General features: G+C 34.3%; 3 protein-coding genes and 1 long non-coding RNA gene across 17 annotated transcripts in view; 3 read left to right on the top strand and 1 right to left on the bottom strand.

Annotated features, from left to right (window-relative positions):
• The first annotated feature begins 91 nt into the window (after window positions 1-91).
• Window positions 92-9657, top strand: LOC117996374 (uncharacterized). Its single transcript, XM_034984431.2, has 5 exons — window positions 92-310; window positions 1389-1514; window positions 2754-2917; window positions 3337-3400; window positions 8063-9657. Exons 1-5 carry the CDS (start codon window positions 238-240, stop codon window positions 9175-9177), a joined length of 1542 nt encoding a protein of 513 aa, XP_034840322.1. The 5' UTR covers window positions 92-237; the 3' UTR covers window positions 9178-9657.
• LOC138404771 (uncharacterized) lies at window positions 3787-6435 on the top strand. The gene is made up of 2 exons (XR_011238571.1): window positions 3787-4246; window positions 4658-6435. It is a non-coding gene; the product is annotated as an uncharacterized lncRNA (long non-coding RNA).
• A 4121-nt stretch (window positions 9658-13778) lies between the features above and the next one.
• LOC117996381 (PXMP2/4 family protein 3) lies at window positions 13779-19077 on the top strand. The gene is made up of 5 exons (XM_034984441.2): window positions 13779-14086; window positions 14842-14934; window positions 15317-15602; window positions 16335-16468; window positions 17244-19077. The coding sequence occupies exons 1-4, from the start codon at window positions 13998-14000 to the stop codon at window positions 16422-16424; spliced, it is 558 nt and encodes a 185-aa protein (XP_034840332.1). The 5' UTR covers window positions 13779-13997; the 3' UTR covers window positions 16425-16468; window positions 17244-19077.
• A 112-nt stretch (window positions 19078-19189) lies between these two features.
• Srrm234 (Serine-arginine repetitive matrix 2/3/4) overlaps window positions 19190-27878 on the bottom strand; it is a 29536-nt gene continuing 20847 nt past the window's right edge. For 4 of the 14 annotated variants that reach the window (XM_069509701.1, XM_069509704.1, XM_069509702.1 and 1 more), the window contains 4 exons: window positions 27349-27435; window positions 26184-26315; window positions 22741-22759; window positions 19190-21812 (listed from right to left, as the gene is read on the bottom strand). In XM_069509701.1, coding sequence (XP_069365802.1) covers window positions 21657-21812; window positions 22741-22759; window positions 26184-26315; window positions 27349-27435 — 394 coding nt within the window. In that variant the 3' untranslated portion in view covers window positions 19190-21656. Of the gene's footprint in view, window positions 21813-22740; window positions 22760-23920; window positions 24919-26183; window positions 26316-27348; window positions 27436-27878 lie in introns of those variants that run through there. The other 10 variants (XM_034984425.2, XM_034984426.2, XM_069509703.1 and 7 more) reach the window with 9 other exon arrangements.

Below are 27878 nucleotides of genomic sequence, written 5' to 3'. Positions count from 1 at the left end.
ACGTTTGCAATGTTACCCGTGACGACTGTACTGTGGACTATATTTATGGTGGCCATAGACCATAGACCTGACAGAAGCGACAGTTATAAAAATTAAAAATCACAGAACAGATTTGAACTTAGAAAACAAAACATTTGTTGCTGTTCTAAATTAATAAAAAGTTCTGTATAGTGATTATTGTTTCGCTTATTGTATTTTAAATGCTGAGATACATCGACAATACATTAAAAAACGAGAATGGAAACAACAATACGTTCCCACACGCCCATGCGAGCAACAACAATGGCAGAATTGTTACCGGGGATTAAAGGTACCAATACGCATTTACTTGTGATTTTAACGTTATTCTTAATTCTTATCATTCAAGTCTTATTTCTCTAGGTGTTAATGATATATATTTGCTTTAATGCACTGAATAGTGGTATTCTTTATAAATAGGTAGGTACTAAGTAACTGACCCACCCTGGCTTATCTTGGGTGGAATTTCTTTCTCTGTGCCAGTTTACGTTACAAAGACAACCTTCATGCAAAATTTTATATTTCTAAACCCAGCGCTTAGAATTGTATGTTGATTTATTAGTCAGCCAGGTTCTCCTTTTCCAAAACCATTAGGTTTTGTAAATATTAAGGAGTAGAAGGGCAACCAAAAACGAAGAGTAATTCATTTAAGTAGATTTTAAATCGGCAAGTATTTGTTTCATCAAAATAACCAGTGACCCACTCTAAGCTCTCATATGGGATGATTTTTCTGAATTCGTAATTAAGTATTATCATCATACTTAAATAGAATATTTTCACAAAATGGTAATAAATACCTGTAACCTTCATAGATAATCCCACTTTCTATTGGTGAAAACTGTGTGAAAATCCTTACAGTCGTTTCTGAGATTAGCCTGCACAAACACAAACTCTCACTGAGTTTGTGTGGCAGGGAACTTTAATTTATAGTCTTAACTTTGACAGTGAATTATTCTAAATATTATATTGAAATTGTATGACAAAAGTGAGTAGAAGAAAAAGACATATTGTGCTAATCCCACATCAGTACCCTTTATTATAAATGCGAAAGTGTGTTTGTTTGTTGGTTCATAGGTTTGTTGGTGTGTTGGTTTGTTGGTTTTTCCTTCAATCACGCCGCAGCGGTGCAACGGATTGACGTGATTTTTGCATGGGTATAGATAAAGACCTGGAGAGTGGCATAGGCTACTTTTTATACCGGAAAATCAAAGAGTTCCTACAGGATTTAAAAAAACTTAATTACTCGCGGACAAAGTCGCAGGCATCAGCTAGTATGGGATAAAGGACAAAAAGAAGAAGATTATATTGAAATTTAAAGATACATACTTTGTAATCGTTACATATTATACTGATAATTACATGTTTTTCAGCTCTGCTGTCTAAGGATACACTGCAAATGCTTACTTCTAAGAAACAACAATCTTCAAATATCTGTCAGACTCGGACAAATGAGAAAAATAAAAATATCAAGCCTATGAATCTTGCAGAAATAAGAGGTAATGTAATATTGAAATAATGTCACTAGGTAGTGTTAATAACATTCTTTGAAAGCAAATTTTGAAAAAAGAAACCATTGAGGGGCAAGAGCTTGTTTTATTAAAGTATAATTTTAGGGTTCCGTATTTTTATTGTAAAACTAGCTTATTCCCGCAACTTCGTCCGCGTGGACTACACAAAGTTCGAACCCCTATTTTACCTCCTTAGGGGTTGAATTTTTAAAAATCCTTACTTAGCGGACCCCTACGTCATAATAGCTATCTGCATGCAAAATTTCAGCCTGATCCATCCAGTGTTTTGAACTGTGTGTTGATAGCCACCAGCCAGCCACCTTTTCCTCTTATCTAATGTGCAAGATTAGCTTGAAATATCTACCAATGTAACGTTTGCATCTGAGCTATGCAGTACAAGCAAATACTCCAGGTCAATACACACCTTTTAAGGCCGGACAACATTACAGATGTTCTGGATATTCTCTTGTAGGCAACTACAGACCATTCACTTTAATTTGTCTCATGACGTTATGTTGGCACCATTGCAAATCACACAATAATAAACCCTACAATCTAAGGAATAGCTACATTCTAAAGAGCCTCAATAGCTCAACGGTTAAGGCATGGAATGAAATCCGAAAGATTGGCAGTTCAAACCCCACCCATTGGACTATATTGTCGTACCTCCTAGCACAAGCTTTACGCTTAGTTGGAGGGGAAACGGGAATATTATTCACTAGCTGATGCCCGCGACTTCGTCCGCGTGGAATTAGGTTTTCAAAATCCTGTGGGAACTCTTTGATTTTCTAGGATAAAAAGTAGCCTATGTCACTCTCCAGGTCTTTATCTATACCCATGCAAAAAATCACGTCCTCTTATTATAAATGCAAAAGTGTGTTTGTTTGTTGGTTTGTCCTTCAATCACGTTGCAACGGAGCAACAGATTAACGTGATTTTCGGCATGGGTATAGTTAAAGACCTGGAGAGTTACATAGGCTATAAAACCTAAATCCACGCGAACAAAGTCGCGAGCATCAGCTAGTAATATAATATTTTTACGCTTTGTGCAGCGTTGTTGTTTAGCCGTCTTAATAATAAATAATAATAATAAAAAATGAATTCTTTATTAAGGCAACAGAGACCCATATTTTGTTAGTATAATCATTTTATTTTTACAACTATAATACTATAAGTAATTAAATGCGGTCTGGTCTTTTTAGATTGTTCTTGCTTTCTATGTTCCAGCTTTAACAGGACCCACTCCTAGAAATTTTCCACAACTAACAACTACTAAACCGAAGACCTGGAACTCTTCAGTGAAGTTGGATAAGACTAAAACCCTCACAAAAGATGGCCGAATGAGGCATAGCACAGTGAGAAAAGAGCTTAATTTCCAACTTAAGCCAAAAGTAAGCATCATTAACAATCTTCTCAATAGCTCAACGGTTAAAGGAGTGGACTGAAATCCGAAAGGTCGCCAGTTCAAACCCCACCCATTGCACTATTGTCGTACCTAATCCTAGCATAGCTTTTACGCTTAGTTGGAGGGGATATAGTCAGCATAATAAGCTAATATTGGGGTTGATTCTCTTGTACACAATCTCTAAACTAAACTAAATTAACAGGTCTAAATCTACCCTTTTCCGCAAGCAACATTATGAAAGGGATAGCAATAGATTTAGACGTGCCATTTTAGTTTAGTATAGAGATTGTGTACAAAGGAATTAGCCACATTCTTTTAAAAAAAACCATGATCATCATCATGATCAACCCATGGCCGGTTCACTACTGAGCTATTTATAATATGCTCTATTAATATTGTTAACAGCCAGCAGTCAATAATTGGCCGACCATGCCAGCTCCTGTGGCCAGGAAATCTATTCACCCACAAGGTAAACATTTTATAGTTCATTAATATACATAGTATGTATTTAGTTGATAGTGTCAAGGACACCACTTTACATAATACTTTTTTTTTTTTTTTTTGATATTTCAAAGCTATCTGCAATCAGTCATTGGATGGACTTTTATCAGATTTTTATGAGTGCATTCAAGGTTGAGAGAAGGTCACTCCATCAAGAAACTCTTCTCATAATGCTTTCGCTGGCTTTAGTGTGTACTTGACAGTTCTTCTACTGTGACTCTTTTCAGCCTACTAACTCTGCTGCATGTGGTAAGTGACACTGCCAGACTATTTGCATGGACTTCAAGCCTGGCCTTGTGTTTCTTTACGTAATACTAAGTGTAATAATTAAGTGATTACTGCCGCCCATGAACATTTGAGGCCTATAAAATCAAAGGTAGCTAAACGCCATAATGTCGTAAAATGAGTTAACTATGGCGCCATCTAGTTTAGTTAGTTGGGCACGCTTTAGTGTTTTCATTTTACTAACAAATGCAGCTAAATCCCTAGCAAATTCAGTTCAAAAATCGATACTGGCATCAAAGATAGCTACATGCCAACCAGTAAGAATCAAATACAGCTTAGAGTTACGCCTGCCAATCAGAGAGCAAGATTTCGGAAAAACAACATGGCTGCCCCATACAATTCATGCGAATGTGTCGTCCAGTTTTTAGCGTTATTCTTGTGTTTCTATTGAATTACGTGACAATTCTTTTGCTATTATTCGAATTTGGATATCCATGGAGGTTCCTGTAACAAGAGCAAGTGCGGGCAAGGCTCGTAAAAGAACGAGAAACCCCGAGAATTGGAAAGCTAATATTGCTAAGAAAAAAAGGTTAGTGATGTGCATACACGTTTTTTACGTTTCAAATACCAACTATTAGAATATCATGATAATACTGCAATAAAAAAATACGCTTAACCATTTTAATAATCTATTTTAACCAACTTCCAAAAAGGAGGTGGTTCTCAATTCGCCCGTTTTTGTGGTGGTCCCATAAAAATTTCTGAATTGAACTCCTCAATCCTGATGCTGCAGGGTTAGGTTAGGTTAGTTAGTTTTTAATATTCTCATAGCCCAAGAGCCAAGAAAACTCTTTTAGTTTACAATAAATATTATTGTCCTTGGTGATGAAGGCCCAACATTTGAAATCACTGCCCTCGTCGCCGAGTTTGGCCAACGGAAAATTGAAACGTTACAAAGACACGATGCTCTCTTAAACTATAGAATTTTTTAAATTTTCAGGTACATGCCAAAGAAAGCACCCGAACGAATAATCTGCTCACATAAAAATAAACATCTAAAATGTTCAAGTTTAACAATGACTGATATTATGAATTTTCACAGTTCGTTTTATTCCTCAAATAAACGGAGTGAACAAGATGCTTTGATACTGAAGTGCTGTAAAACGCAGAAGGTAAAAAGAAGGCGTCCTACCAAAAGCATAAGATTGGGTAGAGATTTTAATATAAAGTATAGCGTTTTTAGACCTCGCAATGATTGTGTTCCTGTTTGCCAAAAAGCGTTCCTGAATATTCTTGGCATAACAAAATATCGTGTAGAGTATGCTTTGAAACATTTATTTCATACAGGGGAAATTGCCAGGGAAAGACGAGGGGGTAATCGTAAGATAAATAAATTTAAAGAGCAGAAGGAGTCCATTATACGTTATATTATCAAACTAAAATGCATTGAATCGCATTATTGTCGATCATCCTCTCAAGAACGCAAATACCTATCTAGTGACTTGAGTATAAACAAGCTGTACAAAATGTTTAGAGACGAAAATCCTGTATCTCCTGTTAAACAATCATACTTCCGCCATATTTTTAATAGAGAATTTAATTTAGGTTTCGGTACCCCTAACACTGACGCATGCTCAACTTGTATTGAATTGAATGAGAGAATCAAAAAAGAAAACGATCGAATCAAGAAAAATGAGTTGATGACTGCACTGAGAGTGCATAAATTACGAGCAAAGGCGTTCTTCAAAATGCTGCAGGAGCAAAAAGACGATATGATAACCTTCTCGTTTGACTGCCAGAAAAACAGTCCACTACCTCGAATTCCAGACCAAAGTGCTTATTACAGTCGCCAATTTTACTTATATAATTTTACTATTGTGCAAGGATCCTCTAAAGACAAGCTTAATAAGAACACAACCTTTGCGTACACCTGGACAGAAAACGAATTCGGTAAGACAGCTAATCAAATAGCATCAGCTGTCTATGATCGGTTAAATAAAACCAATTTATCAGGGATCACTATAATACGCTTATTTGCCGATGGCTGTGGTGGGCAAAACAAAAATAGCATAATGCTAAGCATGCTATCTCAATGGTTATTAAAAAATGTATCTGTAAAACGTATAGAAATAATATTTCCTGTAACAGGGCATAGTTTTATGCCCCCGGACAGAGTCTTCGGCAACATAGAAAAGGTTCTAAAGAAACGAGAAGTAATCATCCAACCAGAAGAATATTGCGACATCATTTCAAGTAATGCGACGGTCACGAATCTAAAGGATATTATTATATTAGACTTCAAAAGAGCCACTCAAGAGGTTTTTAAACCGACAGCGAAATGGCCATTCAAAATAACCGAATGTAAAAGATTCATTATAAAAAGATCGAAGATCTCAGGAAACACACTTATCCGTGGTGAACCGTTTTATTATTCAGATATAAATAAAGCCTTTAATGTCTGCAAAACTGGCAAAAATACAAGCATGCTTCAACCTACCACCATTTCAACGGGAGTGCCTGTGGCCCAGGCAAAAATAACCGATGTTGAGAAATTGTTGGCAAAACACTTTGGATTAGAATGGCAAAAAAGAGAAGACTTACAATTTTACTTAGATATAATTAGAGGGCCATTTGTTGAAGGAAATCAAGATTTAGAAGAAAGTTTTTGTGAAGGGATAGCAGAAGAATCACCAGTCTTAAGAATATAATAAGGATAAAAGAATAAAAGCAATTATTTCACTTCATTGAAAATTTATTAAAATGTGTAATAAAATAATATACTTAGTTGTTTTTACTTTATCGAATGTTTATGAACATCACTAATCCGAAGCCGCCATTTTGAGTTCAAAATGGCGGCTGTCATTATCAAACTCAGCTATATCCAGTTACTCAGAATCAAATACAGCAATGTCCTAAAGTTGGAATCAATGACAGCTAAATGCAATTTTATTTTCACTCAGTACTCAAATATAAAAGGAGTTTTATTTTTTAAAATTCAGATTATTATTAATATTCTCATTCTTTATAAATCTGTTTTAAAATAAAGAACATCGTAGCTACCTGAACAAAGTTATCGATTTTTGTAGCTTACTGAATATTTGACAGACTTGGATTTAGCTGCCTTTGATTTTATAGGCCTCATTTGCAGAACCAGACGAACCGCCGATGCATTGCTGGCAATTTGTTGGTCCGCCCTTGAATAACCACATGTAAAGTAATGGGAACACCGCCGAAGGAAGTTTATTCCACAGTTTGCCTGTACGTGAAAAGAAAGAGACAAAATGATTCTATAAAACAGCCCCATACACAGCCGGGGGTACTTGCTATCAATTTCCTAAAGTTTAAATTTGGCACAGTTATATAAACTCTGTACTGCTAGACATATTATGTTCAAAATTTAAAAAATCTTTCAGGTAACAAACTTAAAAGTGAGATTCAAAACTTGGCATACTCTCTTGAATGGAACCTCATTGAATAGGTATTTTAAAATCTTTATGAGGTTTCTTGTACAGTTTTCATAATTTTTAATAATATACTTCTTTTTACAAAATAATGAGCCACAAAGTGGCAGTTTTCAGCTTCGAAGGAGGATTCGAATTTTTCAGCTTGTAACTTCGTAACTAGTATTGAAAAATCTGAAAATTCTAGGATATAAACACTTAGTATGAAGTTATAATAAACAAAATTATCGCTATAGTGGAACCAATAACTATTTAGCTATAGCTAACCAAGATAAAGATTTTTTTCTGGTGGGAGGCTTCGGCCGTGGCTAGTTACCCCCCTACCGGCAATGCCATGCCGCCAAGCGATTTAGCGTTCCGGTATGATGCCGTGTAGAAACCAAAGGGGCATGGATTTATTAAAAACTACCATACCCCTTCCAGGTTAGCCTGCTTTCATCTTAGATAGCATCGTCACTTACCACCAGGTGAGATTGCAGTCAAAATTCACAGCAAAAATAGCTTTGTCTCTGATTATTCTTTTTTGTTTATGATGAGATGTTTTATAAGTACCTACAACCCTACCTTTGCGTGTTTAACACGCAATGACCAGTATTTCTAAATTGCATTTGTAGTTTCCACAGCATGAAAAATCAAAAGAATACGGTATTTGACTGTGTCAAAAAATAAATTATTTCTCAGTGATCATTAAATAGAGCGTCTTCCAAAATACGTAAATTCCACATCCTACGTTAGTTTTATGTGTGACAACCATTTTAATTAACCAATTATCGATTAAACTAAAAAAAGCACGTCAAAATATTGTGACGTCACATACCGGCATTTCATAGAATTTCGCATACTAAGCGCGCGTTTTGACGTTTGATAAAAAGTTACTGATTTGACTAGTTTTCAAATACCGGATTTAACTGTATTTATATTTGAACTTTACAATTTTATTTCAGCCAAAGCCAGGGACAATGATATATGTAGAATCAGTGGTGTACACAAGATACCAGAAACACCTGCCTTTAACAAACCCAAACTGATAGTAATTCCTCCATGTGAAGTACAAACTCCTCACACAGTAAAAAATAATAATATTTCATTTAAATCCAGTAACGACGACAGTTTTATACAGAGAGAGAAAGAGATAAATGATTTCGAAGAACAATCTAACGCGTTAACTGAAGACCCTACTTTGGATAAAATTACAGAAATTTCACCACTCGTTTCAACACCCTTTAAAGATTACAGAAATGTTAGAGATTACTTCAATCAAAGTGAAGCGGAAAATTCCGTTCTATGGAATGATAACACTATAATGTCATTTGAAAAACCTTTAGACACCAAAGACAGTAAACGAGAAGAAAGTGTGATAGTGTCATTATGTGAAATGCTGAATAAAACCACCTTTACAAACTCCAATAATATTAATCAAGAACTCGGTGAACTAATGGAGGTTGAAAGAGAAACAGAAAAGAATTTGAAGATGATTGATAATGTTATTGAAATGTTGCATAGTATGAAAAAGAAACAATTTAAAACTTTGCAGCAAATCAAAAAGTTGAAACACAAGAAATTGCAAACTGATGGGGCACAAGAAAATAATTCCACTAATATGGTGAAAGAAAATAATGCCACTCATATGGCAAAAGGAAATAACATTACTCATAATGTGGCAAAAGAAAATATTGCCGTTCATATCGTAAAGGAAAATAATACCACTTATGAGGCAAAAGAAAATAACCTCAAATCCATTCTAAAAGAAGAAAAAGTCAGTCCCAACAAAAGCCCTATTACAAGTCGACCCACAGTTATTAAATCAAAATCGCCATCATACAAAATACCAAGGAAAAGTCTTTGTCTCAGAAAAAAAGTCTTCTTCAAATCGATGCCAAATGTCATACAGACTCCAAATAAGAGTAATGATCCAGCTCTTAACATGTACATGCAGATAAAGGAGCAAATGACGTTTCTGAGGACTCCGTCGACGAAACCTCGCGCGGAAGTCCCAGACACCCCTGCGATCACATCGCGAAATTTACAAAAACAATTAAATATGCTGTATGATAATTAATGCTCAAGCCAAGTCAACATCAAAAGAAAAACAATCAATAATAATGAAACCAACTATAATAATATACATTTGACGTAATGTGATGTAAATGTGACGCTGAGTCGTCAAAACAGACATGGGATAGGCAAGGGACAAGATACAGTATTAAGTACCCCTTTTATAAGTCACATCGGCATAAGGAGGAAGTTTCAGGTCAACCTTCGATAAAATTTTCATAGATGGCGCTTTAAATACTAACACCACTAAAAACGAAATACGACCTAAACATTAAAGCATAGATCATATAGATATAGGTATTATTTTTCGTTTTTAGTGGTGCTAGTATTTAAGCGCCATCTATGAAAATTTTATCGAAGGTTGCCCTGAAACTTCCTCATTCGTTTGCGCAGTCTTAAGAGCCAAACCTATTATACCTATTGCTACTCTGGCCATTGAACTATCTTTATAAGTTAAAGTTGTCTTAAAATCACAAAAATCAGGATAATTAGATAATCTATATATCTATTTTCATATTTTTATAACTTTTCTAAGGTTCGTAAGTGTGCCATCTTGTCCCTAACCTACCCCATGTCTGTTTTGACGTCAGAATGCGACAAGATAACGCTATTAGCACAGTTCACTCTGCTTCTACAGTCTATTTCTTCTTCTCTATGGCTTTTTGTACTGCGGTATAGTCTATTTTTTAATCCCAGAGACTAAAATGACAGTTAAAAATGTCAAATTTAAAAATAATGATGTCTTTCTCTTAACTAAATTTAGAATATCTGCATCCTTTTCTTTTTAACAATGCTAAAAAGGAACAGAACATGAACTTTACATTTAAAGACTCTGAATTTTAGTGCACGCTACAAATTTAAACAGCAGGTTCGCGACTGTGCGCTAAAATCACGGGGTTTACCATCTAAAAATTAAATTTAAAACTGTCAAACCGCGTCTGTGCTTTTCATATTACATTAGTAAGAAGAGGATGCGCATACTCTAAAATTAGGTTGTGCTCAGAATCAGTACCATTATCTTAACAAAAACAGTGTTGTTCTCATGGTTTATCACATTTTGTTGTCTCTTACACATCTGACAAGAGTACCTACCGGTAATATATCGGTATGTATCGATTGAACCACATCACTATTAAAGAGCCGTAACAAACAGGCAACACACTAAACGTCATTTTTGTCTCCGGGATTATAAAATAGACTACAGTTATGAATATGATAAATAATTGCTGTAACAAGTTCTTAATATTATAATGAGGAAGTTTCCAGGCAATGTTCGAGAAAATTTTCATAGATGGCGCTGAATACTACCACCACTAAAGATGAAAAATAATACCTGTATCAATATGATCTATGCTTTAATGTTTAGGTCGTGTCAATCAATGACATAGACGAAGAGTAACAGCTAGCGTGCGCTGCAAATTTCCTTACGTTTCTTTCCCACAAAATCTGTGAACTATAATAGAACTAATTTATTAATTTCGCTTTAAATTTAAAAATTTAAAGCATTGATCATAAAGATATAGATATTATTTTTCATCTTTAGTGGTAGTAGTATTTAGCGCCATCTATGAAAATTTTCTCGAACGCTGCCTGGAAACCTCCTCATTGGTACTGTCTGTACCGTGTACGGATATTATAATAGCAACACGCCTGCTCTACTTCTTCGTTTCTGTTACGTCAAACAACGCTGTAGTACCTACAGATGTTCTATTTCACGAAAACCGTTTGGCTATGTGTACGTACAGTACATGTAAAATAATGTACATCGATCTTTAGAAGGAGATAGCGGATTGGTAGAGCATTGTCTCTGTCGTTGAGACCGACAAAACGTTATATAGGTATGAGTGACAGAGACAACACTCTACAAAGCCGTTATGTCATTCTAAAGGCCGATGTACATTATTTTCTGCCACGTACTGTACTTACATTTGAGGACTAGCAGTGACGACGAAGCCTCGAAGTTTTTTATTTTTATTGAATGGTTTACTAGCGGTTTTAACATAAAACTTAATTACTATAATAAATACATGGATTTTTCTATCATGCAAAACTATGATAAATCATTTAAAAGTAAACACTGCATGCAAATTCCGTACAGATACCAGATTGCTAGAAGTTCCCTAAACTGTCGTAAACTTGTGCTACTACAATAAAGGCTAAGTGATTTTCATGAAATAGAACAACTGTACCTATCTCTTACATACGTACGACTGATTTGCTAACAATAATAATTATTAAAGATACTAGAGTACATGATTATTAGGTATAGAATTAGAAAATAAACAAAAGAAAAGCTAGGATAAAAAGAGACAAGCTTTCTGATAAAAAAATATGCTTTTAACTCATCGACTCATATATTACTTCGTATGGACAGGGCTATTGAACAAACAAAATGGCACCGACTCAGTGGTGCTTTAGCACCAATGCAACCTCAATGACGTCTGTATTTCAAACGGGTCGTTCATTCATTAGTATCTAAGAGGTGGCGCTGATTTATTTAGTTTCAAAACCGTGAAATTTTTTGTTTGCTTGACCATATCTGGTCATTTATATCGATGTTTTAACTTTATAGTAAGTAGTAGTATTTGTAACAGAAAATATTAGTTTTTTACATTATTAAGTAGTTTATGTATATTAAGTAGTTTGTTTGAGTAGTCTAGTTTTTAATTTTTTGTAGGTACTATATTGTTATATTTTATGTACCCTAAACATGCGAATTGAATGAGAATACATGGCAATATATTTAAATAAAGGCAGGTAAGTAGGTAGGTACTTATTTCTTGCATTAGAAACCAAATTAGTGTAAGTTTGTCATAATGATAACAACTAAAATGATTAACAAAATGTATTTAAAAGGAAATCGTTTTTGTAAATCTTATACTTAACAAATGTTTATATCAATATTAATAATGATATATTTTCTTGAGCTACTGGTTAGCGTCCAATAACTGGCATTGTGTTTAAATGTATATTAATTGTGATGTAATTTATAAAGACTAATAAATTAGAATTCAAAAATATTATACCTCATTGTGTTTTTCTGTTAAAATTTAGGTCCAAATATCTGTTTTTAGATAATTAAGGCTCCCCCACACAGGCGCGTTATTATAGGTCGATAATATCGCATGCGTTATTGCGATATCTGTTTTCAGTACATTTTGTATTAGGATGGTCATGTAGTTACACACTGCTGCGATAATAACGCCGCAATGGAAGTAGGACGTATTATCGCAGCAGTGTGTAACTACATGACCATCCTAATACAAAATGTACTGAAAACAGATATCGCAATAACGCATGCGATATTATCGACCTATGTATAATAACGCGCCTGTGTGGGGGAGCCTTTAAAAGTATAGAAATCGCGTTTCTAACAATATTGTCATTCGAAAATAGGCGCCATAATCAGCCACACGATAACAATGTTAGCTATTCTGTGGCTATAAGATTACCTACAGTAGCCGGCAGGAAAAAGCCTTTAGAAAGATATAGCGGCTTCGTAGAGCGTTGTCTCTGTCGTTGAGATCGACAATACGTCACACAGGTATGAGTGACAGACCACGATCTGTGAAGCCGAAATCTCGTTCTAAAGGTAGATGTACAATATTTCTTGTCTTGGCTACTGTACCATCTATAATACAACCTAGGTACCTTATTGAGTGTAGAGATAAGGAGCAGGATCTCCGTCTGTGTGACGCGTAAAATTTAACTCTTCACGCGCCATTTTAACATTTTCGGTCAAATTTCATGTCAAAAGTACGATTTTTATTATTTTATTTATTTATTTATTTTAAAGGTGAACCGTACTTTTGACATGACAGTCAAAACCATATTTTAAAATGGCGCGTGAGGAGTCTTTTTACAGATGTTTTACAGGCTATAAATGCTTGACTCAAGAAGCACTTTGTAACGGTCAAAATCAAAATGCTTAAAGTCCAACCACTTTTACACACGGAGATCGTTCTACACCCCTTATCTTTTTTTTCCGGTCGGTGACTCCTTATGTTATTGTTAATGACGCTCTCGAGTGGAAACACGCCAGTTTATTTTGAATGTACTATACTAAAAAAAAACTCGCCAGCTACGTATAATAGAACCGTAGATTGAGTAAAAAATGTAGATTAAAGTACTGTGTAACCGCGTATGAGATAGCGATAGCTCGACGTAACGATGAATAACACGACAATTATTACTATTGTTTTGTAGTCAATATTTGTATTAACCGATCAACAATATTTGTATTAAACGTTTTTTATGTGAAAACAAGTAAATAACTAATGAGAAATACAATGACGCCACGAATTCTCAAAGTTTGTTTTGCAACTAAAGTTGCATTCCTTGTATGTAAGTTGTATGTATTCTTGAAAAAAATCGGATACACGATGAGGGACAAAAAATAGGTTAGCTGCGTCTCTGTTTATCACATTAGTAACTTTATCTATGCTCTCGTTTTAGTGTGACTGAGAAAGCAAACGTTCATTTATCTAGCTTTATTACTCTATCTACGAATAGAACCGAGAACCACCGACCAGGAAAAAAAGCCGAGAGAATGTCAACCGTCAACGTGATGTCAACGTCATTCATCGTAGTATAAAACAATATGTTATTGGTCCGTGGTATAAAATTTATAAAACATAATTGTACATAAACTCATAATATTCCCTTTGATTACAATTTCGTGATCTGTTTTTGCTAATGATAAGTGATAACATTATCATCACACTGTGATCAACGTCATTAGCAAGATAAATTATTGAAGAGTAGAATTTGTAAACTAATTTTAGCAACTTTAAAGAATATTATTTCCAAAACCTTTCTATAAAAATGTCGTTATCAAAACCTATAATGAATCTAGTGGCGTCGTACTTACAGAACTTATATTTGCACCCTATCAGGACTAAAGCTATAACTAGGTAAGTCTTATTAAGTTTTTGTCGTATTTAGCATGACTTGCTGTTTTCCATGTTTATATAATATCTTATAGTTCAAAGTGCATTTAGGCCTAACCTAATAGCTAGAATGTAGGTATAAATTGTTCACACCTTGGAATTGAGTTTTATCAACAAAAAAAAAAGCGGTCATAGTCTAGTCACTAGTGGGTCGTGGTTCGACTTTATGTGGACTTTACCCTTCTATTGAGGGGTCCGAGGCTCAAATCCCGGGCATGCACCCCCAACTTTTCGGAATTAGTGTGTCTTAAGCAATTAATAGCAAGTATCTCTTACTTTAAGAGTGAAGAAAATTATAGTGAGGACACCAGCATGCCTAAGAGTTCTCCATAATGTTCTCAAAGGTGTGTGAAATTTGGCAATCTGCACTCTGCCAATGTGTACACTAGGGTCTTAACCCTTCTCATTCTGAGAGGAGACCCATGCTTAGTAGAGACTCAGCAATGGTGATGATTGTTTTAACTTTTATTTACGCACTAGCGACCCGTCCCAGCTGAGCAGGGGTAGCTTATTGCAATTTGCGCAGGGATCTCAAATTTTTTTTGAAAATAAAATGTAGCCTGTCACTCAGGATTAATGTTGGTTTCTACTGGTTAAAGAATTTTCAAAATCTGTTCAGTAGTTCTAGGTTACTTACTACAAATTAACTTACAAACTTTACCTCTTTATAATATGTATTAGTATGGAATATAGATTAATTACCAAATCACTTATTACAGCTGTGTAGTTGGTTCTGCAGGCAGCATAGCTTCACAGCTAGTTTCTGGTGATACTGTGAGACTTGATCCAGTTTTGGCCTTTGGCTTATATGGGTAAGTAAGTATAGGTATTTAAGTACTTCGCCGATTCTGTTGTCTTTCTCTAAACTAAATTTAGAATATCTGCATCATTTTCTTTTAAATATTTCTAAAAAAGGATGGAACATGAATTTTACATTTAAAGGCTCTAAATTTTAGTGCATGTTACAAATTTAAATAATAGACTTGTGACTGGCAACTGCTAGTCACAAGTCACGAGGTTTGACAGCTCTAAATTGAATTTGAAACTGTGTCTGCCCTTTTCATATTACATTAGTAAAAAGAGGATGCGAATACTCTAAAATTTAGTTGTGCTCAGAATCAGTACCAATGGTTATGAAAATTAAACTCATTCTTAAATGTTTTGGTATTGACTTATCATGTAACATACTTTCAGGTTAATATTCGGTGGCACTGTACCACATTACTTCTACGAGTTTATCGAGAGAGTGTTCCCACAAGAAACCTCAGCTTTCCCCCTAGCCAAGAAACTGTTATTTGAAAGACTGATATTCGCCCCGTTCATGCAGGCATTCTCGCTATACACACTAGCTAGACTTGAGGGCAAGAATCATAAGGCTGCGTTGAAGCAGTTGAATGTGTTGTACTTCACAGTGTTGGAAGCCAATTGGAAATGGCTGACTTTGTTCCAGATTATCAATATGGCATTCATTCCACCCATGGTGAGTTGAAACTGTTTTCATACTTTACTATTAAGTATAACTATATTTATTTATTCTTTATCTAAAAATATAATAGGAAAAGGTGGCTGACTAATCTATCAATGCACACCTCAAACTACTGGACGGATCAGGCTGAGATTTGGCATGCAGATAGCTATTATGATATAGACATTTTGCTAAGAAAGTATTTTCGAAAATTCAATCCCTAAGAGGGTAAAATATTGTTGTATAAATTTGTGTAGTTCACGCTGACGAAGTCGTGGGCATGAGATAGTTTTACTATATGGAAATGGGTTGTTACTGAACTCATTCTTAAAAACAACTTTTACAATGGTACCAACTCTTAAATCATGAAAATGATACAATGTTTTAGCAATGAGTTCCTACAGTGATCCATTTATAGTCTAGGCCATGTATTAATATACTATGTAGGAGTAGGAGCCAGTACCAAGCGATATATTGCTATCCCTTTCATAATGCTCCCTGCGGAAAAAGATAGCACTAGATTTAGACCTGTCAATTTAGTTTAGAGTTTGTGCACAACAGAATTAGCCACATGGTTTGTGTATTGAGCATTCTAAAATAGAAAACCCTCAATAACATTTTATTTCCTTATATCAAAATTATACGTCTATGCTATTCAGTAAGATGATTGTTCATCAATATTAAAGTGTCATGCACAACCTATTTATGGACTTTATTACCTCATAACATCATTTTTCCTTGTTTCAGCTTCGAGTATTATTCATGAATTTCGTTGGCTTCGGCTGGGCGATGTTCGTGGCTTCAAAAAGGAGACAACAGAGTAAAAAGAAGGACTAAGTAAGAGACTGATAGGAAAAAATGGGCTATTGATTTATTACATACTAGCTGATCCCCGCGGCTTCGCCCGCGTAGATTTAGGTTTTTAAAGATCCCGTATAGCCTATGTCACTCAGGAATAATGTAGCTTTCTACTGGTGAAAGAATTTTTAAAATCGGTTCAGTAGTTCTAAAGATTACCCCCTACAAACAAACTTAACGACATTACCTCTTTATATAATAAATACAACGGGCCGTGCAGCAGAAATCGTAATATTTTAATTTCGCCATAACTTCAAAACCAAACGTCCAATTTTAATCATTCAAAGACCAAATATTATCTCCATAAACTGTTCTTAGTGATGAAATCATTTATTTTGATAAGGATTAATAGCATGAGTAAAATAAACGCGTTTAAATGTAGTCCAAAAAAAATTCAAGATTTTTAAATAAAAAAATGGTTGCTGTGCCTCACTCGACATAGATGGGTATAGTGTGTCGCGGACTTTTTTGTAGATATTTATAAGATCTACAATTAATTAGAACATTTTATGGTTCTATCTTTTATAGTTTAGGCAGCGTACGCAAAATAAGTAACTTTTCTGGTTGATTTTTACACCTTGTGTCCGAAAAACCCAAATATCTTACGGAACCCTATTTTTTTCCAAAATAAAATATAGCCTATGTTACTCGTGGATAATGTAGCTTTCGAATGGTGAAAGAATTTTTAAAATCGGTCCAGTAGTTTTTGAGCCTATTCAGTACAAACAAACAAACAAACAAACAAACAAACAAACAAACAAACAAACAAAGTTTTCCTCTTTATAATATTAGTGTAGAAGAATAGCATTTGACCAGAAGAGAAAAATCCAAAAAAAAGAAATTTGATTTTATTTTTGCTATTTCTCATCCAATGTTAAATCCTAACTCATAAATCTAATGTAATAAGTGAACAGGCCTTGACGATAGCCTATATTAAGTATACACTAATCGTAAAACAAAAAATTAGAAGTGGTGCCATCCTTTTCTGTGCACTGAAGAGCATAGCACTATTAGATCTTTAGGATTTGTGTATTCCCTAATTAGGTTGTAATCGTGGTGGTGGATGTAAAAAGGATTTTTATACTTACCCGGGAGTCTATTTTTATAGTTATTTTGTCGTTTTTATCTGAATTTGTGATATAAGATGACTTTGAACTTGTTTATCTCTAATGATAAAATTTATGGACATTTAAACATAATAAATATAAGTATTTTTAAGCATCCATGACATTGTTACGTCAAAAAGATCCAACTCACAGTTTGTTTTTAGATATTCAATTTTAAAGTTAAGAATGGGGCCGATTCTCTTGTACACATTGGCACCGATTCTAAGCACAACCTAATTTTAGAGTATTCGCACCCTCTTCTTACTATTGTAATATGAAAAGGACAGAAGCAGTTTAACATTTCTAAATTTAATTTTTAGATGGTAAAACCCGTGATTTTAGCACGCAGTCGCGAACCTACTGTTTAAATTTGTAATGTGCACTAAAATTTAGAGTATCTAAATGTGAAAGTCATGTTCCGTTCCTTTTTAAGCATTGTTAAAAAGAAAAGGATGCAGATACTCTAAATTTAGTTTAGAGTAAGACAAAGGAATCGGTGCCAATGGGGCCAATTCTCTGGTACACAATTTCTAAACTAAACTAAATTAACAGGTCTAAATGTAGTGCTGTCCTTTTCCGCAAGCAACATTATGAAAGGGATAGCAATAGATTTAGACGTGCCATTTTAGTTTAGTTTAGAGATTGTGTACAACAGAATTAGCCACAATATCTAAATCTAGTGCTATCCTTTTCCGCAAGCAACATTATGAAAGGGATAGCAATAGATTTAGACGTGCCTTTTTAGTTCAGTTTAGAGATTGTGTACATACAATATCTAAAAATGAACTCGTGTGGGGTGGATCCTTTTTACGTAACAAATGTTCTTTACTAGAGAGAAATCTTATCACCAATAAGTATTTTCTTTAAATATCAGTTTGTCTCAAATTGTAAACTTTTTAATCGTTCTAAATATGCTGAAGAACTTGTTGTAAGGAAATCGTGCTGCATTTTATTCTTGTCAACTTAGTTTTGTTTTGTCTAAAATATAGTGTTGAAAAATATAGATCAGTTAATTTTTATATATGTGTGATATATTTTGGAAATGTTTACATTCCTCTATTACCATAAGTGCTCTTAAATAATATAGGTTAGGAAAAAGGTGCAATAAAAGCGTTTTATAAATATTAGGTACTTTATTTGACAACAGCAAAAATCTAATATTTCTGATATCTTATCGACTATTGTATATTCGCCGTCGCCGATATCGAATCGGCTGTAAATGCTGTATAAAGCCTCATTAGCATGGTAGAGTTTTTCGTCTCAAAAAATACTAACAAAAAAGTAACGATAGGTAAATATTATAATGTTGCAAGTAGATTAGAGATTTAATCATCTTAATTTTGTCGGTTTGTTTTTTGCTTGAATATTGACATGGGAAAGTTTCACGGGAATCTTCTAAAAATTATCATCTACCTATTATTTTCTTGTAATTGGCGAGAAACTCGTTTCATGTAAATCAGGCTTTAAAGTGATGAAAAACCTTGTTACTTACATTATTTATAATAAATTATATTTAGAGATCATTATTCGAGTATTTTATTTTCTAAATATAGTCACGTTTTCATTTATTGCTTTGGTATCCCAAATTAAAGTTGCTTTACAACGACTCCATTATAATAATCATTATCCAAACTTGATTTTGGTACTAGTTAAGCTGTACACAAATCTCTAAAATAAACTAAATTGTTTATTTTAGAGATTTGGTATAGCCGAATTAGCACCGCCGTGGCTCTAGCCACCCCAGCATTTTTAAGGTACAGAATAAAAGATAATTCATATAATATTACAACCTGGTATACATGAATTTCAAAAATAGATGCATAGTTGTATTTTTAATTGGTTACCAAAGTTATCTAAACAGCACGAGTTTGGAATGTTTTTTTTAGATATTTTTTTTAATGTTCATGGACTTGGCAACTATAATAACTTTTGATAGGGTAGACCGAGAATCTAATAAAATGATTAAGTTAATTCGCCTCGGTTTTAATACAATAAATGCTATAAGTATTTTCATTACAACTTTTATTGTAAAAAATATAAGTACTTACATATAGGATTTAACAAATTAATCCAACTCCTTACATAACAGAAACTATATTTATCTCTTGACTAGAGGTTATAGGTCTCTCATTTTATCCAAAACACACATTACCAACATTTATAAGATGATTTAATAAATTAGATTTTAGAAGCGTACGGCTTCTATGTTTTTTTATTTTTATACACAAATAAAACTGGTACAACTTTCTTGCAATAACAAGATCTAAGTACCTAGGTAGTTCCCTTTTTAAAAGTGGATTATGATTTCCGTTCCCTTCTCATTCTGAGAGGAGACCCGTGCTCAGTAGTGAGCAGGCGATGGGTTGGTGATAGTGATTTCCGTACACCTATACCTACCTACATTTTTACAAAAAATATAAGGTTAAATTAGTAAAATAAATAAGTTGTCAAATGACTAGAAAACAACCGAAACAATTTAGTGTAAATATTCTTCAAAATAAATATATTGCACGTATTATCCTAAATGTAAAAATAAGCATTCTTATATAATTAAGACTAGAGTATTATTGTTACTTGGAATGATGAGTATTAAAATTATCAACAAATAAAAATGTTAAAAATAAATTAAAGACTAGCTAGCTAGTAAAAAATAAACAACAGAATATTTAAGTTGGGAATGCTACATACCAAACTTAATTATTGTAGAATGTAGTTTATAATCAACTTCGAATACGAAGATTGCCGAGCGGCATAATAAAGGTTGTCTTTAAAATTTGAGTCAGGTGAAGCAGTATGCAATGACTACGGCGGCGTCTAGGCGTTCACCTTTAATTGCAATGCAAATCCTCTATAAGATAAAGGTATACCACTTGTATGAGACGGCTCGTGGTATGTACCTATGGGTTGCAGCTCTCTTGTTCTCATGAGAGGGATTATTATTAGATATACCAAATAAGGGAAGAGTTTACGCAATAGAAAGGTGTTTGTTAAACTTTAGACCGTAAGAGCTAGCCTGCACAGCGAATAAAAATCGCGCGATATTTTTTCACTTGCAATCATGGTGATACCCGCACTTGCGATATAAAATTCGCGCGGAAAGAAATCTGTGATTTGATACAAATTTTACGCGGTGTGGTGTAAAATTCGCGCGAATATTTTGTGCAGTATGGAGTAGTATGGCGCTCACCGCATTCGCAATTCCGTACACGGAAAATAAATCGCGCGAATAAAAATAGCTGTACGGGCTAGGCCTTATGCTGTATGAGCTGAATTATTACACCTTATTGCGTCGTAACAAGAGTCGCTATTTATTTAAACATCTTTGCGAAGTGAGCGGATAAGCTACTAGTGCTACGAGCCGTCTCTGAACGCTAACCGCTCTAACGTTATCGTTATACCTATAAATTTGTACTACATTATATTAGATGCGTAGCAATATCCTTTATTCCATTTGAGACAGAGATAGTGTTCGTTATTAGGTACAAAAAATCGAAGTACCTACAAAAGTATTTTGTAGATTTCTTGTCAAGAATGATTTTTAAAAGTAACTGCATCATACATCATTAAATTTATCTACTTAAAATTACGAATAAATAAATTGTAATAACACTTAAACTAAATTGTATGTAAGTATGTGTATAATAATGAAAAATTATTACTTTGTATAGGGCAGCCTTCAGAGATAACCGAACTAAACCGAATATTTAATTAAATTATTTTTTAGGTAGGTAAGTACCTACTTGAAAAAGGAGCCGGTAAAATATGCATGTGGGATATCATTGTCTGAAGCTCATTGAGTACAGTACGAATTTATTTTTATTCTTTTTATCTTAACAAATAAAAAAATGGGAGGCTGTCAAAGTTGGCAGTTTTAAACTTGTTAAAATTTTTGTGACGAGGTCATCTCTAAAACTAGTTAGGAATATTAAATTTCGGATAGTTATGTAGGTACTTACCATAAACTGTATTTAAACAACAAATAATGAAAACATAAAGTAGTTTACAAGCTGTGCCCAGAAAATAAAATATGTACGAAATTCTGAAAGAGCGAGGCCCGGCTCGCACTTGGCTGGTTTTTTAGATTTAACATTTTAAGGCTGCCCATTTAATATTTTTTATCATGTTTATTTCGTCGGCTCATTCTCGTTCGGGGTGCGGCGACCGCGTCCAGCTCCTCTGCGAAGACCTGCTGCTGTAGCAACTTCCGCTCGAGAGGGAGGACGGCGTCGGTCTTCGGTATGGTATCGGGCGTTTTCGTGCGCTGTTATTGTGTTAGTAACGAGAATGTTAGTATGTACTACGTAGTAGTAAACATTAAATGCTCGTTGATGCTTCAAAATCAGTACAGTACTGCCACTTTTGCAAGTCGCATCGGCTAAATTCGTTAGCGCAGAAAAGCGCATCGTAACGTCGACCAAAGCCGAATGTACACTAATGAAATATTTAAAATCGTCATACATCAACCATGACGATTGAATTTTAAACAACAACAAGAACAACATACGTGCTATCTAGCTCCTAATTCGCGCGTACACAGAACAAGCAATAGCGGGCGGACGCGCGATGAGTAGCTGAGATATTTTCACCCCGTATTAAAATAAGATTTCTGCGCAGATACATCGACGTAATTTAAAAAAGTGGCAGTACTTTACATGTAATTAGAACGAGTTAATAAATTAGTTGTAATCCTTTAGCTGAATGATAAATGATCCTACTGAGCTGATACTGATGAGGGGTAAACTAAAATAATATGTCAGTTTAATTAAAAGAATGGGCCAGGCACACTAAAAATGTTGAAACTAAATAGGTATTAATTATAAATGCATGCTCAAGACAATATTACTATTATTACATGACTGCCCAAAAAAAGCTGGCTGGCTTCAGGCTTCATGTAGGTAAGCCCGAGTGCCACTGGCTATAATTTTTGGAGAAAAATTCAATTTCAAGATTTTTATCTCTATGAACTTTTTAGTTTGTTTTTGGTAGGGCAGTCGTGTTTTTTAATTACGACTTGTTTTACATAGTTTTTATGTCGTATGCTGTGGAACAACTCAAGTGATAATAATTTTTAAAAATATCACTTTAGTGATATGCTCTAAGTACATAAAACATGCTCAAAATAAATAAAATAACATCCAAAATGATAATTTACGCTAACTAGATACACAAAAAAAATATAATAAGCTTACCTTTACATGGAGGTCAATGCTGCAAGCGATAAAAACAAATTGATTAACCCTTTAACCGCCATTGCTGTGACTTCCCGGGCTTCGTTGTGTGAAGCCCGAATTTTCACAATGCGACCATTTTTAAAGATTTTTATGTTTAATGTTTAACTAAAATAACATTCTGATGAAAGGAATAATAATAATTTATAAATGATTTTGTCGTAGGGAATTGATAAATTGAATTCAATGATATTGATTCAATTGAAAAATTAAACGTAGAAATGAAAGAATGCGAAAGGATCTGACATTAGGAATTAACTACTTATTTTACTTAATGTAGGTAGGTATACAGCTTGACTGAGATGGTTCGTGACTCGTGAGGTAGGGTGCGGGTCGCAGCTTGCAGGAAAGTAACAGCGACGTCTATTGCCTCGATTTTTACATTAACTGTTACCTTCTGCATGCGCCGTCACGTCACGTCACGAGCTCTCTCAGTGAAACAGTAGGTATACCTATAAATTGTTTTAAGATTTCAATATAATATTGGTAAAATCTTTGCGTGGGTTTTAATTCAAAAACATTTCATTTTTAACTGGTTGGGTCTTATTCGTTTGTAATAAAAATAATTAGAGATTGTTTAGCCACAATCTCTGATTTCGTTACAATACAATTCGTATTGTACACCTCTAAATTTAACTAACAGGTCTTAAATCTAGTGCTATCCTTTTTCGCGGGGAGCGTTATAAAAGGGTAGCAATACATATAGATATGTCATTTTATTTTATAGATGTGTACGTAAGAATAATTATGGACCAACCAGCGCGTGCCAGTCCTTCGTTATTTTATGAAACTGAAACTTTATCTGCGTATTGTCCCCAACACAGAGAGGAACGATCAGCGGGGGCAATACACAAGAGAAACTTTCAGCTTTTATAAAATAACGAAGGTGTGGCTCGCGCTGGCTCTCTCTCTCTATTATAGCTACCTAGAATGTGAACATCGTAGCTGAATTAGCATCATACCCATACAAAGATTTCTGTTCTTTGTTCTATTTGCCTTTGTTTTAGTTAAATAAATATAAAAACGAGCACAAATGAATTTGAAGAATGGTCTGGCGGTAAAAGAGTTACATTTTGATTGAGTGACGTGTATAGATTCTATTGTAAAATCTACCATGCGAAATGAAATAAAAACAAAAATATAAATTTACAATACACTTTAATGTGATAACACAAAATAATTGAAAGAAAACACACTTGAATTGAAATGTCCTTATAATATAGCACAACTTCTACTTCTGGCGTCACTTGCTTTTTCGCATAGTATTGGTAATTGGCAATAATTTTTTGATGATTTATTTTTAACTCATCTTCTTCGATACTTGTACTTCTTTGACGTATATGTTAGGTCTATAATGGGCGCACTACGAAGAGAGAAAAGAACAATTTATTAAAACTGAACTGCCTTTATAACAACTGGTACGAAAATATATCTTGGTAATACGTTAAATTATTATTACTAGTCATTAACTTGATGATGAGATCAGAATAATATGTAAATGCGACCCGTTCAGTAATTTATGATTCTTGCGTTTGTTTTATGAACCAAAAAATCTTGTGGGTATTAAGTTTAATTTGCGGATTTTATACACTTATCATCAATACAGAAAAAAGTTAAATTAAGTATAATAATGTATAAACACCGTGTTAGTTAGTGGACACACGGAGAAAGGTGTTAGGACACACATTCTAGAGATGTTTAATAATTACAAACAAAAAATACATACTTAATATGAATAATTTGTGTTAAATCTACTATTAATAGATTTGAATTAATATTTACATTACATAAAATAAGTATGAAGTATTTAATGCCATAGAAGTAAGAATTGTATAAAAAAAGATGTGTTTAAGTTGATTAAAAATAATCTTACTACGTTTGAGTAACATCTATTGCTCAATTTAATATCGAAATATTTACAACGTTAGGTACATAAATTAATATATGAATTAGATTTAATTCCATAGAAACTATAGATTTAGTTAGAATTCGCACATAATATAAAATTATGTCAACATGTTAAAATATACATTCTAGCAATACATGTAACTTAATGATAAATATGAGCTAGGACTTTACTATTCCGAGCAAACTACTTGTGTCTTCAGTACTCTGGCTATAAGTTCGTGTAATTTTTATCTATAAAGAAAAAACAAAACATATAACACTGCGGCAAAAATAAAATAAAAAAATAGTGCCTGAAAATATATGTAAAGTTAGAGATTAAAACATGTTTCAACATGTACATAATATTTTCGGCGACTTACGGTCGAACACTGGAACGTCAATTAATTGGTCACACCTAAAGGTGTGTTACGCTCCAGTATTCGTAAGTTTAGAAATAAAAATAAAATAAAGCCCAATGGATTACTATAGACAAGCGACACGCTAAAAACTGTTAAATCACACAGACACAATATTGACGTTTATTTAAATAATTTCAATTTTTAAGTATAGTTCACAAGGAAATATTAATTTAATAAACGTCAATTTTAGTGCAATTTACACGCTTTGACAAAAACAGTGCTTTTGGTTTTATTTTATTAAATAAATTACTGTTTTTAAAGAAAAAATATTATTAAATATAAAATACATCAAAAGAGCTCGTAATATATAACGACTCCTTAGATATTTTTTATAGACAAAATACTTTAAAAAAAAATTACAACGAAGTTGAGTCTAGTTTGTGTAGCGAAATAATAAAGCACATTGACGCGGTTACGGTATACGGCATACCTTTGCCTTGTCAGTAAATAAAAAACAACCCAATGCATTAGATTTCTTACTTTCTATTATGATCTAATACTTGGTATTAATTATAACTATCTCAATCCTCGTCAAGAGAAAGATATTTCAAGGTTATCTTGGTATCTACTCCTGAAAGTTAATAAAATATGGTTGAATAAAAAACTAAAATAAAATAAATAACTTTTCGCATAGTTTTGCGGTTGAGACGACATTTTTCATCGTCGGCCGCAAGACTTTAAGAGAAGAGCGATAAGAGAATTCAGTTAGCTTAGTAGAACTGCCCCCCAATTGTGTAAGAATAACCATTTCATGGCTATCGCAATCGTCAAGAATTCTGCCCTTTGATTGGCTGTGAAAATATGTAAACAGCGAATCAACCAATCAAATGGCAGAATTTCTTGACGATTGCGATAGCCATGAAATGGTTATTCTTACACAATTGGGGGGCTGGCTATTCGAACCGCGGCGCGTCGTCGGTCACTTCTCACAGATTCATGGAAGTCTACAAGGTTTTTTTTTGATTTGGTTTTTTCGATGTAGATAACCTTGCAATGTCTGGTTCGTAGGTAGGTACGCAAAGCCTTACGAGGATAACTAAGATCTGTGACATAGAGTTAGTCGTTCAAAAGCACTGTCTCGTGTGTCGTAGTGGATACCTCGTGATCCGCCGCCGGTCCAGGAAGCTGGGCGAGCCGGCGCGGCGCGGGATGGACGGCGAGCGCGAGCGCGCCGAGCCGCGGTCGCGCTCGCTCGATCTACGGTAATCGGCGTACACGCCCGTCATTGTTCTGTTCGTTACGCACGCAAGTACGCATCGCATGCATTGCGTGTATTATACGAGAAGGGAACATTGAAAATTATCGTTAATTCCTTTTCATCCTTTACAGTGCGCGTAAAACAAGTAGTCGCGCGTTGTTCATAAACAGATCTCAGTGTATTTAATCCCCTTGGTTAAGACCTACGCAAACCGCCATGTTGCAACTTCAGACTACTTGTTTCGCATGCGCTATTCCTATTAATATTATAAATACGAATGTGTGCTGATCTGTTGGTTTGTCTGTTCAATCAAGCCGCGCAAATGAGCAACGTAATGGATCGACGAAGACAACAGACATAAAAGACTTTTTGTCCCGGAAAATTAAAGCTTCCACGGCATTTTGTAAGCCTAAATCTAGGCGGACGAAGCCGCGGGCACCATTTACGCCTAGTATTCTTTATGGAAACCGGTTTCATGAATTTAAATGGGCTCATAATATAAACTTCGCGTTTGTTCATTCGCGCCGATTTTTTTGAGCAAGCGAAGCGAGGTCTCCGAGTCTGTTTGAGAAATTGCACGTGTCCGTCTGTCATAGCCTTATATCTTCTGAATTACTGAATGTAATTACTACAAAAAATATAATATGTAAATTGATGACCTTCAGTCGAATTTTGCATTAAAAAATAAATTAATAAGATAATGGAATTAAATATATATTATACCGCAGTCTTAGTTCGGGGCGAACCACTAGTTTAAATTGTGTATCCACTAGGTATATAAAATTAGATACTACTTAGTCTTAGTTAAATAAACTATTATGTTTTTGATTGTATGGAAACAGTATTGCGCAACCATTGACATTAATCACATTATTTTGCAGTGATTGTTTACATAATTTTTACAATCGCAACACTCAAATTGTATTGTTCAAGACACGACATTTTCTTGGACGTATAAGTTTGCATATCTGAAGACATTTATTAAAATAAACACTGTTCACATAAAAGTAGATATTACATAAATAAATACTTATTAGACACAGTTGTTAAGGATAAAATAATTACCTTGATGAGCGGGAAGATCGCGATGAGCTTGACGATCGGGAAGAACTTCTGCTACTGTACGAACTCGATCGGCTTGAACGCGAGCGCCTGAAACATTTGCTGCTTAGTTCCGATTTCGGTAACAGATTGCGTAATTTTGTCAAACAAAAAAGGTGAAAAGGGACCAAGAATGTTCAATAAATTTTAAGTTAACTACATTTATTTTTTAAATTAGGATCAGGCACGATAGATTGGCATTCAACAAATCAACTGCTCACACTATACGGGATACGGGGTTTGGCAAATTTTTAAATAAATTCGGCAAATCAGCCGGCCGGCATATGCGACATCTCTGAAAGCGAATAGTCCTTGTGGTGTATTAGATATATCGCGGAAAAACAAAGGAGTTTCCACAAAAAAAATCTATACCCACGCTTTAAATACATTCAGGTTAGCGGCGCGAATGTGGGGAACGATACGATTGGCACCGGCCACACAAGTCGCGATTTAACAAATCATTCGCCGAATCCCGATAGTGGAGCCGAACCATC

Source organism: Maniola hyperantus, chromosome 3 (genome assembly GCF_902806685.2).
Source record: "Maniola hyperantus chromosome 3, iAphHyp1.2, whole genome shotgun sequence".
In the NCBI taxonomy this organism is placed as follows: Eukaryota; Metazoa; Arthropoda; class Insecta; order Lepidoptera; family Nymphalidae; genus Maniola; species Maniola hyperantus.
Note: the sequence above shows the minus strand (reverse complement) of the source record. Positions and strands in the feature narration are given on the sequence as shown.

Bases quoted from the DNA above. Each gene is read 5' to 3' on its own strand.
- LOC117996374 (XM_034984431.2), top strand. From the start codon at position 238: ATGGAAACAACAATACGTTCCCACACGCCCATGCGAGCAACAACAATG. The intron at 311-1,388 runs GTACCAATACGC...CATGTTTTTCAG, and splicing joins ATTGTTACCGGGGATTAAAG to CTCTGCTGTCTAAGGATACA. The intron at 1,515-2,753 runs GTAATGTAATAT...TCTATGTTCCAG, and splicing joins GAATCTTGCAGAAATAAGAG to CTTTAACAGGACCCACTCCT.
- LOC117996381 (XM_034984441.2), top strand. From the start codon at position 13,998: ATGTCGTTATCAAAACCTATAATGAATCTAGTGGCGTCGTACTTACAG. The intron at 14,087-14,841 runs GTAAGTCTTATT...CACTTATTACAG, and splicing joins AGGACTAAAGCTATAACTAG to CTGTGTAGTTGGTTCTGCAG. The intron at 14,935-15,316 runs GTAAGTAAGTAT...ACATACTTTCAG, and splicing joins TTGGCCTTTGGCTTATATGG to GTTAATATTCGGTGGCACTG.